The 18,556-nt window shown below is 41.7% G+C and overlaps 1 protein-coding gene across 1 annotated transcript in view; it reads left to right on the top strand.

Moving 5' to 3' along the window:
* The first annotated feature begins 1,003 nt into the window (after window positions 1-1,003).
* SMC5 (structural maintenance of chromosomes 5) overlaps window positions 1,004-18,556 on the top strand; it is an 84,785-nt gene continuing 67,232 nt past the window's right edge. The window contains exons 1-5 of the mRNA XM_054032815.1: window positions 1,004-1,181; window positions 3,600-3,741; window positions 5,463-5,515; window positions 15,375-15,537; window positions 16,678-16,812. Coding sequence (XP_053888790.1) covers window positions 1,015-1,181; window positions 3,600-3,741; window positions 5,463-5,515; window positions 15,375-15,537; window positions 16,678-16,812 — 660 coding nt within the window. The 5' untranslated portion in view covers window positions 1,004-1,014. The remainder of the gene's footprint in view (window positions 1,182-3,599; window positions 3,742-5,462; window positions 5,516-15,374; window positions 15,538-16,677; window positions 16,813-18,556) is intronic.

Raw genomic sequence — 18,556 nt, 5'->3', positions numbered from 1 at the left:
ACTCCAGTTCACCCATCATAGTATTTAGAAATCTAGCATTTTTATACAACACTTATAAAATTGTCCACAGGTGTCAGCGCCGTGACCATAACTGACCACCTCCACCACCTCAGCAGCATAGGACAAGTAGTGCAGCAGTCTGCTCGGGCCTGTCCTGGCACTTGCACAGCAGGGAGGACTGCTGTCACCACTTTAATGCAGAAACCCAGTGTCAGAGACCGGTCTAGGCAGTTTTAGGGTTGCCCTATGCCCCTGGGTGAAGGCAGCTGGTGGGGTGAGCAATTCCCCTCCTTCCCCAGCCCGAAAGGCTGAGCCTGCTTAGCGCATAGGGCAAACAGTCCCGCCAGGGAAAACAGAGACCTCCTCCCACCCCAAACCAGAGAGCAGCAACCCTCAGAGTAGGGACGGGGCAGGGGGCTCAAGAGAACTACGTCTCCCAGCATGCAATGCTCAGCCAGTCACAAGGAACGGCGCTGCCCGCTTGCCGCGCTGCGTGTTGGGCAATGTAGTCTTTGATGGCTGCACAGCAGGCTGCGAGGCGCAGGCAGTTTTCTTGTAAGATGGGGGACAACCCTCTGTGATTCCGTTGTATGCAAATAAGGCGCGTCATCTACGCAAAGACAAGGGTTCAAGTTGGGACGCTATTACCAAACCCCCCCCCCCCAATCACCATATAAAACTCTAAAAGAGAAGCCCTATCAGAAAGCCCGCAACAGCCAACGTCACAAATGCACCACGTGCCCTAGCTGGCTTGTGGGAAAGCTCCTCCCATCAGTCTCGCGCGTTCGGACCCTTTATACTGAACTGAAAGTAACGACTTGGCCCCACCTCTCTTTCAACCAGTGAGGTTTCACGTGACGCCCGGTGTTCCATTAGCCAACGGACTATGCCTCTCCCCTTCCGTCCCACTCTGTCTACCAATGGGAACAGGGCGCGCGTGTCGGGCTCGTTTTCAGCTTAAGGGCGCGCGACAAAAGTTTCAGGTGGTGGGCGGTGCTTCAGGGTGGCGCAAAGATGGCGGCCCCGGGCAAACGGAAACTCGGGGCCGCCACTAGCGGCAGCGGTGCCGGGTGGAGTAAGCGAGGCACCGGGGCTGCCGGGCCAGAGGGAAGCGGCCGGGAGCAGCCGCAGTCGCCCTTCGTGGAGGGCTCTATAGTCAGGGTCACTATGGAGAATTTCCTGTGAGTGCGGCGCCCCCTGCTGCTGGGGCGAGGGGGGGCGGTGGCTCGTGCTGGGGGGCTACGGCCGCACCGCGAGTCCCTGCTCGCCGCCCGCTGGGCGGCGAGGACGGGGGTATTTGGCACTCAGCTAAGGGCCCAGCTCCGGGAGTCAGGGGATCACGCCAGGCTCCCCTCGGCCCGGCCTGGGGCTGGGTCGCAAATGGGGCCCTGGGCGCTGGCGGCGCCACCCCTGCTGTCACGTGCGATAGTGGGAGGGAGCCCGGCTCCAGTGTGGGAACGCGGGGGCCCCAGACGTGTGGGCAGAGCTCGCTGGCCGGTGCCGCTGCTCTGCCAGTGGGGCCGGTGCGGCTTCTGCCTCCCCCCGGTGCTCTAACTGCTGGGCTCTGGCTACTGGGGCCGGCCTAGTTCCTCGCACTAGCGGCTTCACGAGACTAGAGTGGCCGGGTGTCGGCCGCCTTGTAAGACGGGCAGCGTGTGTGTCATGGCTGTACCTTCAGTGTTGGACAGCACCTGGCCGTCATTCACAAGCGGCTTGGGCATTCACAAACGCCGTGTACTGGCTAGCTTCCGCGGTGGCCTTCCCAGGCCTTTCGTGTTCCACACCTCCAGAAAAATCTGTTCTAGCGTTACGGCTGGGGCCAGAAACCTTAAAAAGGTAAAGGTAAAGTCAGCACTGATGTCTTCCTGACTCTACAGGCAGATTGGGAAACAACTGCTTTTGGAGGTGTGGACTGCCTTATGTATCACAATAGATTAACACTGACACCTAAAGTATGGCAGTTTAAGCCTCAGCATGAAGTATTCAACTGCTGATCTTTTAAAGAAGAAACATTTAGGTTATTTGTCTGCCCCACAGCCTGTCTCCCACTCCTCTTCAGATGTCACAATCCCCAGCAGCCAAACCCTTTACAGGAGATCTACTTTACAGACCCCTATCAGTATAACTGTTGCAGCTAACCCCTGGGTAGACAGTACTGTGTTGACAGGAGGGCTTCTCTCACCGACATAGCTGCTGCTGCCCCTCAGGGAGGTGGACAAACTACACCAACAGGAGAAGCTCTCCCGATGACATAGGCTAGGTCTACACTAACGGGGGGGGGGGGGTCGACCTAAGATATGCAACTTCAGCTACATGAATAGCATAACTGAAGTTGCGTATTTCAGGTCGACTTACCTGGCTGTGAGAACGGCGGTGAGTCGACTGCTGCCGCGCTGCCGTCGACTCCGCTTCTGCCTCTTGCCGCGGTGGATTTCCGGAGTTGATGGCAGAGCCATCGGGGATCGATTTTTATCGCATCTTCACTAGATGCGATAAGTCAATCCCCAATAGATCGATTGTTACCGGCCGATCCGATGGGTAGTGAAGACGTGCCCATAGTAGCCTCTGCAGTGAAGTGGTACAGTGGCACAGCTGTACCACTATACATGAAGACAAGCCATTACTTATATCCCTGAGCTCTTCTACAGTGCGGCTAAGTGTTGTCAGTAAAATCTCTTTGGCAATTGGAAAATTTAAAAGGAATGGACAGTAGAAGATACTGAGTTTAATGTAAAAATAAATGCACAGGAGGTACAGTACTGATGTATTAATTGTATTAATTATTTGTAGTGCATTAGCACTTAGGAACTAAGTAATAGATCATGACTTCACTGTGCTAGGCACTGTACAAACATATAACAAAACCATTGTCTCCACCCCAAAGAGCTCTTTAATATTAGTTTTAATTAAAATTCTCAGATTTTGTAACTAAATGAATTTATCACAGAAATTTCAGATTGGACTGGAAATTTCAGTCTACTGACAGAAGCTGGGAACTATGCTGCAGATCTTAGATCTGGCTTGCTGTGGTATCACACAGGCCTTTGGTACAGGTTATGCCTTCTAAGATCTGCAACTACAGGAGACAGCCCTCTGCCTACCTGAGTCAAATCTGACGGACGTAGAAACAATCAACTGAACAAAAAGTGTTTAAATCAGCCTTGCAAAATTCAACTTGTCCATTTTCCATAAAAGACTAACATTTTTTGGTTGCTGTTTTGACAGATGGGTAAAATATTAAGGGTGAAATCTTGGCTCCATTGATGTTAAGGGGGGCTATGCAGTTGATTCAGTGGAGCCAGGATTTTACTCTCAGCTTTTCATTCTCCGCAGTCGTCACGGTAAAGGATAGACGTGCTGCAGCTGGTATATTTTCATTACACTGTTAAATGATATGGGATTAGGGTTTTTTGCCATGTGTTGAGCTTTTCTAGAAAACAATGTTTAGAAAATACTTCAATCTTAGAAGTATTGCTTTATCATATTTAAAACAATGTCAGAATGGCGCTGAGGCAAATATGCTTGTTTTGCATGAAACTGTGATTGATTTTTCTGGTCTATATCACTGTCTATTAGCCTAAAATGATGGTTTCTTTCAGAACATATGATAATTGTGAAGTGTCTCCAGGACCCCATTTGAACATGATAGTAGGAGCTAATGGAACAGGAAAGTCAAGCATTGTTTGTGCCATTTGTCTGGGATTGGCAGGAAAACCTTCTTTCATAGGGCGTGCAGACAAGGTGAGTGCAAATTTTTGAGATCTAGACATTTAACTTAATAATTTAGGGCCCACTCCAGTAGGAATAGCCTGGTGCTTTGTAAACTCCAGGTGGATAATAATACCTCAGCAGGTCAATCTGCTGCAGAAACAAAACCTCTCTGAATTGTCCAGCTCTGCTGTAGCTCTACAAAGAGCTCTGCAGCAGTAATGTTGGTCTTCTGCTTATTAACCTGACTGAGCTTTTGTGTTCGGTCTGGAAGCACTTGATTCATGTTGGGACCGCTTTAAATTTTCCAGCTAACACAGCCTACTTGGAGAAATTGAAGCATGTAGGAATAGTGTTAATTTCTACATTTTCAGTGTTTCACTTTATTACTTTAATCACTTTTAAGTCTTTTTCATCAGAGCTTCCAAAATGCATGGAATCTGTGAAAGTCTGAGGTACTTATCAGTTGATAATTGCTATCAAATGGCTTTGTGTTAGAGAGCAAATTAGATGATTTGGGGGTACATAATACTTTTGGGTAAGAGCCTTATAGAGTGTTGAAATGTGTTATTGACAGCATTATTGGCAATATGAACACTCTTAGTCCAGAATAAGAGTGCCTTGTACCTGTTTATCTTAATGCATTTTAGATACATGTTCAGCTAAGCAGGAACAAATAACTCTTATTCCGGAGTAAGAATGTCAACATATGGGGTTAATTGGGAACAACTCTATGTGTAGAGAATCACTAAATGTATTTCTTTGGATGGGCTCAGCACATCCTGTTCATATATTGCAGTGACATTGCAGCCCTGATAGTAAAATGCTCCAATGAGCACTGCTACAAGAAGGTTCCACCATCAGAGCTGCACTGTCAGCGTATTCCATGAATATGAATATGTAGAGTCCATCTTTAAGAACTTTGGTTAGAGGTGAATAAAATTTCATTTTTTTCTTTAATAATACACTTCTCCTTTATGAAAGTGTAGTGTATTTATGGTATATTGAAAGTGGAGCTTTTGAATAGGCAGTAGGATTTTCTAATCTACTTATTTGTTGGTTTGACCTTTTTATATGTGTTTTTGAAAATTTAAGAGGGTATATTTAAAGTTGGTTTAGTGATAATGGATGGATTATATAGCTGTCAGGAATTGGCTGAATCCCTTTAACTGTTCCAGACTTCTTAATGACTTTTTCCTCCCCATGCCCAAAGGGTTCAATTTTTTGTAAAAATAGATGGGCTTGGAGCTAAATTAGCGTACTCATATCTTAATCACATTCATTTGTATTTTCTAGCAGTAGGCAAAATGTGACTGTCTAAAATTCCTTCTTCTGTGTAACTTGATTCAAGGGCCAGTCTAATATAGGGCATCGGTCTTGGAGCAAATCGTGAAGTACAAAAAACTGTTGTAGAGCTCTTTTTAGACAAAAAAGAGCCATATTCTCTCTTTCCTCTGTAGAAGAAACTGAAGCTTTAGAGAGGGAGGGAGGCAGAAGTTTTGTATAAAATTCTAATTTCCTCGTAACAAGGATTTCTCTAGTTATTGCCCAGGCATAATCTTTATTGTAACTACATATGAGGGAATTGTATGCATGGCAGCATTGTAAATTGGTACTAGTTATTGGCATACCTATTCCAAATCAGTCATTTAATCTAAATTGTCTTTTAAGTCTGATTTTTAAATATATGTTTAATAGATACCTTTTGTATTTAATATTTTAGAATAATGGTTCCTGTAACTTTTGCTCTGCAGGTAGGCCTGTATGTAAAGCGAGGTTGCTCAAAAGGCTTGGTTGAAATTGAACTGTAAGTACTGAAACCATTTTTGCTGACTTTATCTTGTGCTTTTGTTTTAATAAACAGGTTTGTAAAAAGTGTTGTAGACAGCATCTATTGAGGCACTGGTGATTTGTGGTGTGTAAAGAGTACTTTATTGAAGCACAAGCTTAGTGTAATACATTTTAAAGTGTCAGATAACTGGTTTGTAAGAAATGATCCATTAGCTAGCTAACAATTTGTCATTTTCTGCTGCAGCTTGCCTAATCTTTAAGGGAGGCTCCCGGCATGCAGAAAAGGAAAGAAAAGTCATATATAGAAAGCAAGTGCCTTGACTTAATCATGTTAGATTTTAGTGTATTTAATGTTGTGATGCAAATACTGTTTTATGTAAACACTTATAACCATTAATATAACATGTAATTGTATCCAAATTGTTCTGTATTTAATAAAAATAACATTAAAACTCTTCAGGAACCTTTCTCCAACCTTACATTGCAACATATCTTTGCATAGTACTTGTTGGGTTCTTGCTCCAAAGAACTTAGACTGCATCAAACAAACAGAAAAGACAACAGACAGAAGAATAGGGAGGGAGGAGAGGCAGGGTAAAGTAATAAAAGGTAGCATAACATTTCCTGTAGACCTAAAGGGACCAAACAGTTGGCCTTAAACCTGGATGGGGCGGTTGAACAAAGACTGACCCATTCTGAAGAGACTTCTTTGAAACCAAGCACAGGAGGTGATATTAGAAGCTGATAAACTAGTAAAAATATTGATTGGGTAGGAAAGAGATGCCAAGGTGACGGCTGATTACCTGTGAGGAGAAAACTGAAGGAGGTTATCCTAGATCTTGAGGAAACAGTGAACCTTGGTAGAGAAGTTGGTTCTAGGACAAGGAATAACTGACCTGCCAACAGCTGCATGGCTTGATGATGAGTGGGAATCTGGTTGCAGAATTGGAGAAAGAAAGAAGAAATATGGAATGATTGCTTCCTCAGCTCAAGATGGGGTTCTGTTGCTCTCCTTTTTAAATCAAAGGAGAGAAACTATAATGGGGGAAAATCATGGCTAATGAAAGGGAATCTGTCTTTTTTTTCTCCTGAGCATGGAAACAAAGTACAACCATCATCCTAATAACAAGATTCTATGAGTAATTAAGGAAGAAAAGGAAGTAAAAAAGGAAGATAGCAAGGACTGCATTACCAGAAAGGAGGTGTGGGGTAGTGTAGGTGTGTGTTTTGTTTGTTAAAGATGGTGCTACAGTCTTTCACCTGGACAATACAATACCAGACAACACCTTAGATGAATGGACAATAATAGGAAAAGGTGGGACTTAAAAAAATCTACTTCACCCCAGTAGATCTTTTGAGATTTTCTTCTTTGTATATCTTAGTTTCCTATTCTGGTGTGTTTGAAGATTTACATGTTGTAACATACAGTTTAAAGACAAGATATTGTGGTTTTATAACAGAGATGGGCATTACGTATTCTTGTGGAATGGAGCTAGCCAACCTTGTTCTAAGGTGTAAACAGAAGTCTCTCCAAACACACGTCAGAGAATGAGAATTTTGCTGTCATGCAGAGAATACTGTCTCAGAGAGAGGCCTATCACAATGTGGGTGGTACAGGAAGAGTGAATTAGCAAAATCCAGGAGGCTATTCAAGGAATACGTAGACAAGTGGAAGAGAAAGAAACTGAATATGATAGATCCCCAGCTTCTGATGATACAAAATATTGTAAATAGAGGCAGAAAGTGGTAAGAAAAGAACAAGGAATAATAGCACCATATCAAAACTAATCAAGGTAGATCTTAGTACAAGAAGGTAAAGAAAGGCAGAGGAAAGTGGCACGATCGGGACACGCGTATATACGGTGGAAGTGGACTCGAGACATTTGTGGTTAGTCACAAAGTAGACTGCAAACCCTGTGCATTACTGATGGGATAAGTTAATCTTCTTGGAAGAATAAACCTCACTTAGTTTATTCTCAGCATAGTTATGTCTATTTGAACAAGGTACATAGATGCTATATGTGATAAAAATAGCCTGTCAAATGGTTTAAATGTAATAAAATCTCAGGGACAGATAGTACCGCCCTTCCTAAAGCAAGTTTTTTACATAGACTTCTTTTACTGAGAAATCTCACATTACAAAAATTTGTGCTAAAAATGACAAGTGTAGGGTCTCAGTAACATCCTTACTGGGGGAACAATTCAATCAAATGCAAAATTTGATACAAAGAGCCCCTGTATGATAATTGAAACCAGCTCTGCCATCTGATACATTGAACTTTCACAAGTTAAAAAGGCTGAAGAGCTTTGAGTATGCTATACTCCTTCATCAGGGTTTGAAGTCATTGGGAATAGTGCTCCAAAGTTACTTTTCATGCCTTTGAAAATACCACCCGAAATATGGTGCCTAAACATTTAGGAGAGTAACTTTAACATCCTGTTTTTGAAAAACTTGGCCAATATGTATTTATTTTTAATCACTTAACAATGAAACTATACTTATACACTTTGTTTTGGAAGTAAGATTTTGTCACTAAGAAATAGTTTGTAATAAAAATGTTAACTTCTGCTGCAAACACTTGTCTACATGCTTAACTTGAAGTCATACATTATCTGAAAGCTTGTGTCTGCTTTAAGGTGAGGTATGGCATTTCTGTTACCATAGAAATGGGGTAAACAGTGACACCATCAACGTGTTAAAATGACCACTGCGAAATATTTGCATTCTTTTCTGTTAGTTTAATGACTGTATTTCAGGACATAAAATTGGATTTCTTTGACCTCACAGCCTTACAATAACTATCTAAATGGTAAAACAAAATCTAATAATACATTTGTATAGCATGCTCTAGGCCTCAGATGCTAGAGTCAAGCCACATAGAGCATGGCTGAATTGCTTGCCAGCAAGCATTTGATCTGCAGTGCAAGCTACATGTACATCAGAATCAACAAGGTCTAGCAATCCTGAGTCTCCTCAAAATTTCCCAGTACATGCAATACAGCAGCACAGGTTGTGAAAACCACCCAAGTGAATCACATTGGTACCAAGTTCATTTGGGAAGGTCCATTTCACTTGCTGAGCAACAACATAGATGGTCTGAATCCCTGATCTGAACAGCATGCTGTTGTCCTAGAGCTGCTGACATTTCTTTACATTTCAGTATTTTAGTATAGACTGTGGCCATGGCAGCTGGTTTGGCATCCACAGTAGTACGTTAAGTCAACCAAATCAATCATATCTGCTGCTTGCCTATAAATGTGGCATATTTTGCTCTTTGGAGCTAGAGTTAGTGCATATGCACCTGCCATGTGCATATGCACTAACTCTTTGGTGCAAGCTTGTGGTTGAAACCAGTCCAAAATACAATCACTTGAATGTGAACAGTATCACCCATTGTTATATGTGGTGGTGTTGTAGCCATGTTGGTCCCAGGATATTAGAGAGACAAGGTGAGTGAGGTAGTATCTTTTATTGGACCAACTTCTGTTGATGAGAAAGACAAACTTTTGAGCTTACACAGAGCTCTTCTTCAGGCCTGGGAAACTAACTCCAAGTGTCACTGCTAAATGCAAGATTTGAACAGATTGTTAAACATAAGTAGTTAACGCATATTTCAAGGGACGATTAGTTAGTTAATTTAGTTTCCCAGACCTGAAGAAGAGCTCTGTGTAAGCTCGAAGGTTTCTCTCTCTCACCAACAGAAGTTGCTTCAATAAAAGATATTACCTCACCCACCTTGTCTCTCTAACAATATCATTGTCATTTGGTATTGGTAGGACATCACAAGGTAGTAGTCTTAAAAGACGAGAGGAGAGATCTCAGCCAGTGTTCATTTGTAGGTAATGAGTTTTTCTCAAATATTTTTTCATGCGTAGTCTGTTCTGGAGGTGTTCTAGGTTTTTCAAATGCTTCAGATAGCATAAGAAATTTTGATTGCCTGGAGAAAGTAAGTGTCTTTTCTTTCCCATGGTTCAATGGTAGTCCAGCATCACAAGAAATATCTGCAGACTGTTCTTGAAATACCACTCTAGCCATTGAGTAGAAGGCCTTCTTTCCATCAGTGGTCTCTACATTTTTGTCTATGGGTATATCTACACTGCGATAAAACACTTGCAGCTGGCCTGGGTCAGCTGACTTGGGCTTGTGGGTGCTTGGGCTCGGATTGGAGGACTATACTGCAACTTTATGGATGCTTGGGCTGGAGCCTGGGCTCTGAGACCCTCCCTTGTCATAGGGTCTCAGAGCCCAGACTCCAGTCCAAGCCCAAATGTCTACAATGCAATTTTATAACACTGCAGCCTGAGCCCTGTGAGCCCAAATCAACTGACCTGGGCCAGCCAAGGGTGTTTTTCTGCAGTGTAGACATACCCTATATCAGGGGTGGCCAACCTGAGCCTGAGAAGGAGCCAGAATTTACCAATGTACATTGCCAAAGAGCCACAGTAATACGTCAGCAGCTCCCGCTACCCAGCAGCCTTGCCAGCGCCTCCCCCTCCCTCCCCGCACCTCCCGAACAGCTGTTTTGTGGCATGCAGGAGGCTCGTGGGGAGGGAGGGAGGAAGAGCAAGGGCAGTTGAGCAGTGAGCACCCCCCAGCACATTGGAAAGTTGGCACCTGTAGCTCCAGCCCAGGAGTCGGTGCCTATAGAAGGACCCGCATATTAACTTCTGAAGAGCCGCATGTGACTCCGGAGCCACAGTTTGGCCACCCCTGCCCTATATTATCATCTCCTTAATGGATGAGAATTACAGCGGCATCAAGTGGTACAACTCCATTTGGAATAAACACACCTCCTGGAGTTTTTCTCCTGGAGTTTTTGGAGCACTAGTGATGGACCACCTCAGCTCATCATGGATTCTGCATCAGTTATGAAGCTGTAGTATGTCAATTAATTGGACGACCCAAATTCATGGTGTGATAATTGTGGAACTGTTAAATATATGCACTCTGCAATTGAGAAGCACCTTTGAATATCTTCTGAAGGATGATATTCATTGCTGGCTGAATTAAATACCTCTTTATCAACCGAAGGACAAACTCCTGTACCAAATGGGGCACAAAAGTAGCTGACCTCGATAAATGACAATCACCTGGCTTTAGATAATATTCTGAGGCTTTCATTTCGGCTATTTCAGACCAAAGGATTGAAGCAGCATTATGCAAAACCACTTGTACGTTTGAAAGCAGTTCATCAGGCTCACTCACCAAAGATTTTGGGGATGTTCCTGCTTCAGATTACTAGCAGCTTGAATAGTATCAGCTAATGTTACTGTTCTCCACAGAGCAATGGTAGACTTTCCTTGTCCATGCTGTGCATGGAATGAAATTGCAGAACCATAGTGTTTTTCTGATTTTGTCTGTAATGTGCTACTGGAATAGCTTGCAGTTTCTACATCTGATGAAAGCAGAGCTTAATATCTTTTTAGGAGCTTGGACAAGAGAAGAGCCTTCTGGCACATAAGATCATTGTCTATCTCTTCAACTGCATCCTTAGCAATTAAGTCTTCCACAGATATTCTGCAGAACATGTCATCTTCTCCTCTTTGAAATGCTGCCTCCATTAGATTTGTTGCTCTCTTGTCTTTCTTGCGTGGTTTTTCTCAAGCAAACAATGCAACAGGACCAATCGCTGCAGGATGTGCTTGCTGTGGTGGCAATAGAAGCAGATGAATGTGATGGTCTCTGATCAGATTCAGTCTGTTTTTCTTTCCTTGGTTCAGTACAACTCTGACATGCCAAATTCAACTTGCTTGCATATTTCTGAAAACAGCCCCTGTGACAGAGCATTGGTGGCACATCATCTTTGATGGAAGCTTAAAGGGACTTGTACTTCCATGTCTTCATATACTGTAACTTTCCTATAGAGATAAAATTCCCAAAGTAAATTGTTAACATTGCCACCATTTTTCATTTTGTACAAGTATACAGAATTAGTTCTAAATATTAGTATCAAAATTACCATTTTTGTTTAGTGAGCACTTTGACTGAACCCTTGTATGAAGCTGTGTATTGTCATCTAACAGTAATACTGACCTGTGTATAACTGTCACTGAATTAAAAAGCTAGTTTATAGAATATTTCAAAGGCTAGTGGTACATGCAAAGGCAATTACAAATTAAAATCTTCCATCGGGCAGACTAGATGCTACATTGTACGTAGTAAAACTTACAATAGAGAAGCATTACATTAGGAATTCATGTACGTTTATATGTTCCCACTCTCTGGTACAAACTATGGGCATGCAATCGTCAGCGTGAAATTGATATGGTCGGCAAATTTTAATTGAAAGTATAGAAAATATTGTTATTACTTGTGATATGTATTTTGACAATTAAGAATATGCAGTGTGAAAACATTTCATGTTATATTGCAGAATGTTGATTTCAGCCATATCTAAACAGCTTCATTTGGGGGGAAAAAAATACTTGCCCATGCAAAACCAATAAAAATCTCTGTACACTCTCGTTTGGTACCTTTGATCAGTAAACACCACATCAAGGTGTTGAAATTAACTTAAACTAAAACTGTAGTCATAGTCATGTGGCAGTGTTTCTGGAACTGTGCAAAAAAAAAATTGGCCACTTTTTTCCCCTCATTCTGGGAACCACTGTTTCATCTCACCTGTAGACCTACAGCACTACTTGGCAGCTCCACATTATACCTCATCTAAACATATGTAAAATAAGCTTCCAAATGATATAGGTGTGTGTAGGGTGGGTGTATTTAATTCCCCCCCACACCCCCGCAAAAAAAATGGCCTTTTTTGTAGAATTGCTACCGATTAGAGTAAAATGCTATTTTATGAATCGGGAGAGAAAGGGACAGGCTAATGGCATACCACAATTAGAGCACAAAGTGAAATATCAGAGAAAGGATGAATAGGATCACTGGAGTCCAGAATAGTATCTTATGTAGATGATATCCAGTTTGCTCTGTGAAAGTCATACATTTCTGTAATGTTCTTGATTTAACAAAAGTGTAGGAAAAATCAAAGATGGTGGAACTCCACCTTTCACATCTGTCTGTGGCTAGGAGTTTCTGATCAGTTGGAATTCCTTCATTTTTCTCCATGCTGTATCTCCCCTTGTAGGCTGCAAGGGAGAAGGAATTATCTTCCTTCACCCAGAGCTTCCAGGCTGTTGTGAGGGCATAGTGCGGGGAGTGCAGACTAGCTCTTCACTTTCTTTGAGTCCTCTCTTCCACCCTACCCTTATCCCAAATAGCTAGGGTGCTTGCTCTTAGTGCTCCCAAGTAGCAGAGTAAAAGTGATTCTTGACAATTTCATTACTCTCCTCCAGGAATCTTAATAGTAATTTCTGAACCATTAACAAATTTGGTCATTCTGTTCAGCAAGGTTGTAAGCAGCAGCAGAATACTAATGCTGTTTGGGGACTTGTGAAGATAGCTTTTTGAAGGTTAACTAGGGCAATGATCAGCTTCAATGGCTAGATCTTCAAAATAACTTAAATTCTGCAAAAATGGGTTACTTAGACCACCTTTGAGGCCAAGGATAACCTTTTACTTAATGGAGGGGAGAGGATTTTCCAAACACGTAATGAGGGGGTGATCTTGGACACACATTGACTATACTGCCAAAGTCAAAGGATGCCTACAAGCCTTAAAGAGATCCCCCTAATGCTTTTCCAGGCTCAAATTTTCAAAACTTGTTTAGTTCCCATTTAGCACCCAAATGAAGTGGCTGACCGAGTTCTCAAATGCTCACCACCCATGGAGGAACTTTTCTGAAAATTTGACAACACCCAGGGCTAAGCCTGTTAGGAAACCTGGCCAATTCATTTAGATGCCTAATTGGGAGCCACACTCTTTCGAAATCCTGATCCCAGTTGTGGGTGCTGAGCACATCTAAAAATCTAGCCCTAAATCTTTTTTGAATTTTCTACTCTCTCATAGAAAAGATCAACCTAATAAAGATACTACCTGTGTTACACATTAACAGCATATAACCTTTTGTGAATCTCAGCATATATTAAAGATGCTGTTTTGATAAGAAGTGGGACAGAGGACAGATCTTTCATGAGCCCTGTCAATACAGTGATCAAGATAAGATGGGATTTGGCTCCCAAATATAAAGCTAGATCATTGGGCATTCAGTCTTGTGAAAAGGGCCAAAGTGAGACAGTCTGGGGCAGTTGGTGCTGCAATGGGTCTCCAGGTCACACTGTTCTCTGGGAAGTAGTAAGGCAGGTCAAAAGAGATAAATTAAGTAACCCAATCATATCTCACTTGAAGTATGGAGAGGGTCTAATGGTCTATGGAGACCATTAGCTGTGTTAGCTGCAGAAGTCCAAATCTAATTCAATAGTTTGTTTAATTAATAGGGAAGTTTTCAGATGAAGGATTAGAATGAGGAAGTGACCAAATGTGGGACTACTTACTGATGGGACACCTAATGCCCTTTAGAACTTGAAATGTGTACCCCTCTGTGCCAGCTTGGGTGAATTTGACTCTATAATCATAACTAATATCAGGATCATCATGTATATAGTGGTGAAGCATTCTTGACTGTGACTGTAATGGAATATCATTAATGACATGGTAGACATTTATAAGGAAGGCATAGGCTTCACGATAAAGGTATTCACATCCTTATCCCACTCACATCTTAGTGCTGCTTTCCATGCAGCCCCTCATGCTTGGAACCCCACCTTTTCTTTCAAGCTCTGTTCCTTTAAGTCCCTGCTTAAAATAAACTTCTTCCAAAAGACCTTATAAACCTAATTCTCTCCTTTTAAAGAAGTGTTAACTGAAGAGACACTAGAAAAATAAACTAAACCAAATTAATGGCAATTTCAAGATCAAATGCTGACTTCACTGCTTATTTGCTTGCTGATACATCTCATCCCCCATGTTTTGCTAATTAGATGGTAAGCATTTCAGTACAGGGATCTTGTTTGCATATTTATTTGTGAGGTATCTGGTATACTGTACTTTTAGTGTTTTAAACAGAAAATAAAAAAGTAATACTTGTTAGTTTAGTACTACAAGATTGTTTTCCTCAGGAATGAGTACAATATAAATGGAATATACATACACATCTAAATCTGTACTATGCAGTAACAGAGACATTTCAGATGTTTTAAACTATAGCTATGTGTGTTTTTTAAAAATCTATTTACTACAGTTACTTTAGAACTTGTTAAATATTGCTACTGTTCACACATGTTTTTGAAACAATTATACTGATATATTCACATTAGTATACTCACATGAATAATCTCATTGGCTTCAGTTGAGTGAAGATTTTTCAGGAACTAATGGGTCTAGTCATGTGAGCAAGGAGTATTTTTGTGAGTAATGGCTTGTAGGATGAACTCGTCACCTTGTACCGTTAGATAATACGCAGAAGTTCCTATTACATTCCTGAATTTGAATATCTCTAGTATCCAGTAATTTTGTATTAACATTTGAAACCTATTATTCCCTTGCTAGTGATAGTCATTACCATCAGAAATTTTGGAGCTTTTTTACTTAAAGCAACAAGATGTGTTACCAGTGCAGTCTGTGGGCTGGTCTACACTGGGGTGGGGGGGGGTTGGGGGGTTGAAGTCCGATACGCAACTTCAGCTACGGGAATAGTGTAGCTGAAGTCGACGTATCTTATTTTGACTTACCTCGGGTCCTCACGGCTGCGACTCCCCCGTTGACTCCGCTGCTCGCTCTGGTGGAGTTCCGGAGTCGACGGGAGCGCGTTTGGGGATCGATATATCGTGTCTAGATGAGACGCAATATATCGATCCCTGATAGATCGATTACTACCCGCTGATTCGGCGAGTACTCTGGACGTACCCTTCATGTATATTTCCAAAGTTGCTAAAAGTGTAAACACTTAACATCTCTTTTTTCTATTAATCAGGTTTAAGACTCCTAAAAATCTCGTTATCAAACGTGAGATTCATGTAGCAAACAATGCATCAGTGTGGTTTGTCAATAAAAAGCCTTCAACCCTGAAAATAGTAGAGGAGCAGATTGCAGCCTTAAATATCCAAGTGGGCAATCTGTGCCAGTTTCTTCCTCAGGTAGGAGAGACAATAACAGATACAAATTGAGTACTGCTTTTTGGGGGGAGGGGGAGGGAGGGAGAAGGGGATTGTGACGTTTTAGTAGAGGGACTGGAGGTAGCTCTTTGGAAGGCCAAAAAGGGTTAAAAAACAAACAAACAAAAAAACCCAATTTTAACCATTGAGTCCTAAATTATTTTTAATATTTGTGTGTGTGTGTGCGGGTGTGTATGGCATGCATAATGTTTTAAGGCTCACTAATTTTGTCAAATTAGTTAATCTTCCATTATAAGGGAGCATGTGTTGGAGATGGCATGGTCCAATGGATAGGGATCAAGTTTAGGAGGCTGGAGGCCTGCACTAGGCTTGTTATGTGATCTTGGGCAAATTACTTTTCCCCCCGTATCTCATTGAATTGGGGGTCATGATATTTGCCCTAGTTTGGAAAGTGCCTTGAGTCTATGGATGAAAAATAATCTAAAGTATTAAGTATCTTTAAATATATGATACATTCTCAGAACAAAGCCAAGAGGAACCTGGGTATGTTTGGGAAAAGAAAAGTAGCAGAGAGCTCCATCATGTAGGTAGGTAGCCTCCTAGCATGTCTGAACTTGAGAACAGACAAATTTAATTAGACGCTCTCTAGACTAGGGGTAAAAATGTCATTTTAAAACATGCTGGCTGACATATTTTAATCAGGTGGTGTTTAAACTATGTTTATTAATGCAGTAGCTAATCTTTTTTTAAAATCAGTTTTTCAGTGTAGGAAAACGACCTTAGAACAAATTCTGTGAATGTGGCAGAGTGAAATTTTGAGCACTTAGGTTTTCCAGGGTGTTTTTATTTTTGTTTGGAGAAGTGTTCAAAGTGATACCCAGAAAGCCATGGACAAAATTTGATAACAATTAGATTTTTCAGCCAGGAGAACTTTGAATAGATCATATGCTAACTATAACAGAGTTACAGGGCTGGCTGTAATACATAACTGCACATTTAATAATAATTTATTGACTAACTTCCAAAGCTGTCTGACATGTAATTCTATGTTGTACGTGCATATTAGCTTGAGATAGGCCAATATATTGCAATAAAATATTACTTTTTTGCAATATTATAACAGACCTGTGACGACATTGGTTTTTGGTTTCTGCTTTGCAGGACAAAGTTGGGGAATTTGCAAAACTGTCCAAGACTGAGCTTCTTGAAGCTACAGAGAAATCAGTTGGCCCACCAGAAATGTACCAATTCCACTGTGAACTAAAAAACTTCAGAGAGAGAGAGAGAGAACTTGAGGTAAGTACCTACATAATAGAGGGACAGTGGTAGGAGGGATTTTCATAGACTTTCCAGTTTCTTTTTGTTTTTAACTATGATCAGTAATAAGTAGATGTCAGGTAGTTTTGTACAACGTGATGCTTTTACAGGAGTAATTGTTTTTCTGACTTTATGCTCACTTGTACAATGACATAATAAGGAAGAATTCCTATTTAAAAGTTGGGCTTCTGGCCAGGGAAGAGAGTGTCAATGTAGAGTTAACTGGCCAAGCTTGCAAAGGCCTTAAACTCAATTCAGTGGCATTTGTCTTCTGTATGTAATACAATTAATGTTTGAACGCCACATCCAATCACGTCCAAAATTTCTGGGAATGTTCTAGGCATAAGTGTCCAGAACATTATTGATTTGGGGGAAATCTGAAAACTGAAAGGGAAAAAATGGGCGCACATGAAGCCTCTGCCATCTCATTAGTACAGCCACAGCTTCAATCACTTATGCCATTGTCTGTAGATCAAACAACTAATTAATTACACCCATTAATGCTTAACAATTAACAGTACTCTATCTCATCTCTGCCTGTCCTCTGAATAAAGTTTAGTATGTTAACATAATTTATTTTCCAGTTATAAAGAATAATAATGGTTAGGGAAATGGGGCTGAACGGGGGCATGCACACAGCTCCTAACTTAAGGGGTAGAATATTATATGACAAACAGTGACATTGACTAGGTACTACGGCAGGGGTCGGCAGCGTTTGGCACGCGGCTCGCCAGGGTAAGCATCCTAGCGGGCTGGGCCATTTATTTAGCTGCTGACGCGGCAGGTTCAGCCGATCGCGGCCCCCACTGGCGAGGTTCGCCATCCTGGGCCAATGGAGGCGGAGGGAAGCCACGGCCAGCACATCCCTTGCCTGCGCCGCTTCTCACCGCCCCCATTGGCCCGGGACGGCGAACCGCGGCGAGTGGGGGCCGCGATTGGCCGAACCTGCCGCGTCAGCAGGTAAATAAACTGGCCCAGCCCGCCAGGGTGCTTATCCTGCTGAGCTGCGTGCCAAACGTTGCCGACCCCTGTACTATGGAGATACCAAGCTAATAATTAATTGTCACTTTGTTTGCCATATAATATCTTTATAGTCTCTGTGATAACCTGTTAATCTAACTAAGCAAGAGAGATAAAGGAATTATAAAGAGGTGCAAAACTAATAGTTATAAAATATCTCTTCTAATTAGTGAAAGTAGAGATATTTTGTTCAGTAAAGAATTAATTCAAGAAAGAACAAAATGTATAATGCAGTAATGAAAAATAGTTTCCCCCCTCTCCTGTTGACCAGTAGAGAATATTATGTTTGATCAGAAAATGTTTGTTTTTTAAAGATTAGGTTGTGTTTGAATTACTCTTGCTACCTGTTGTTATTTGCATTGTTGTAGCCACGTTGATCCCGGGATATTAGAGAAACAAAGTGGACGAGGTAATATCTTCTATTTAACCAGGTTCTGGTGGTGAAAGAGACATGCTTTTGAGTTTGTAGTCTCGAAAGCGTCTCTCTTTCACCAACAGAACTTGGTCCAATAAAAGATATTGGCTCACCCGCCTTGCATCTCATTACCTATATCAAACTTGAGTTTCCATGACACCATTATGTGGGAAAAGTTGTCCTGCATCTTCCAGTACTGATGGCTATAACTAGTGGTTTGACTCTCCCTTTTTTGAAAAATGAAATTCAGTTGCAATTAAAACACAAAAAGCTACTGTTCTAAAGCTA

This window comes from Malaclemys terrapin, chromosome 6 (genome assembly GCF_027887155.1).
Source record: "Malaclemys terrapin pileata isolate rMalTer1 chromosome 6, rMalTer1.hap1, whole genome shotgun sequence".
Lineage (NCBI taxonomy): Eukaryota > Metazoa > Chordata > Testudines > Emydidae > Malaclemys > Malaclemys terrapin.
This window is presented reverse-complemented; position numbering and strand designations above follow the sequence as displayed.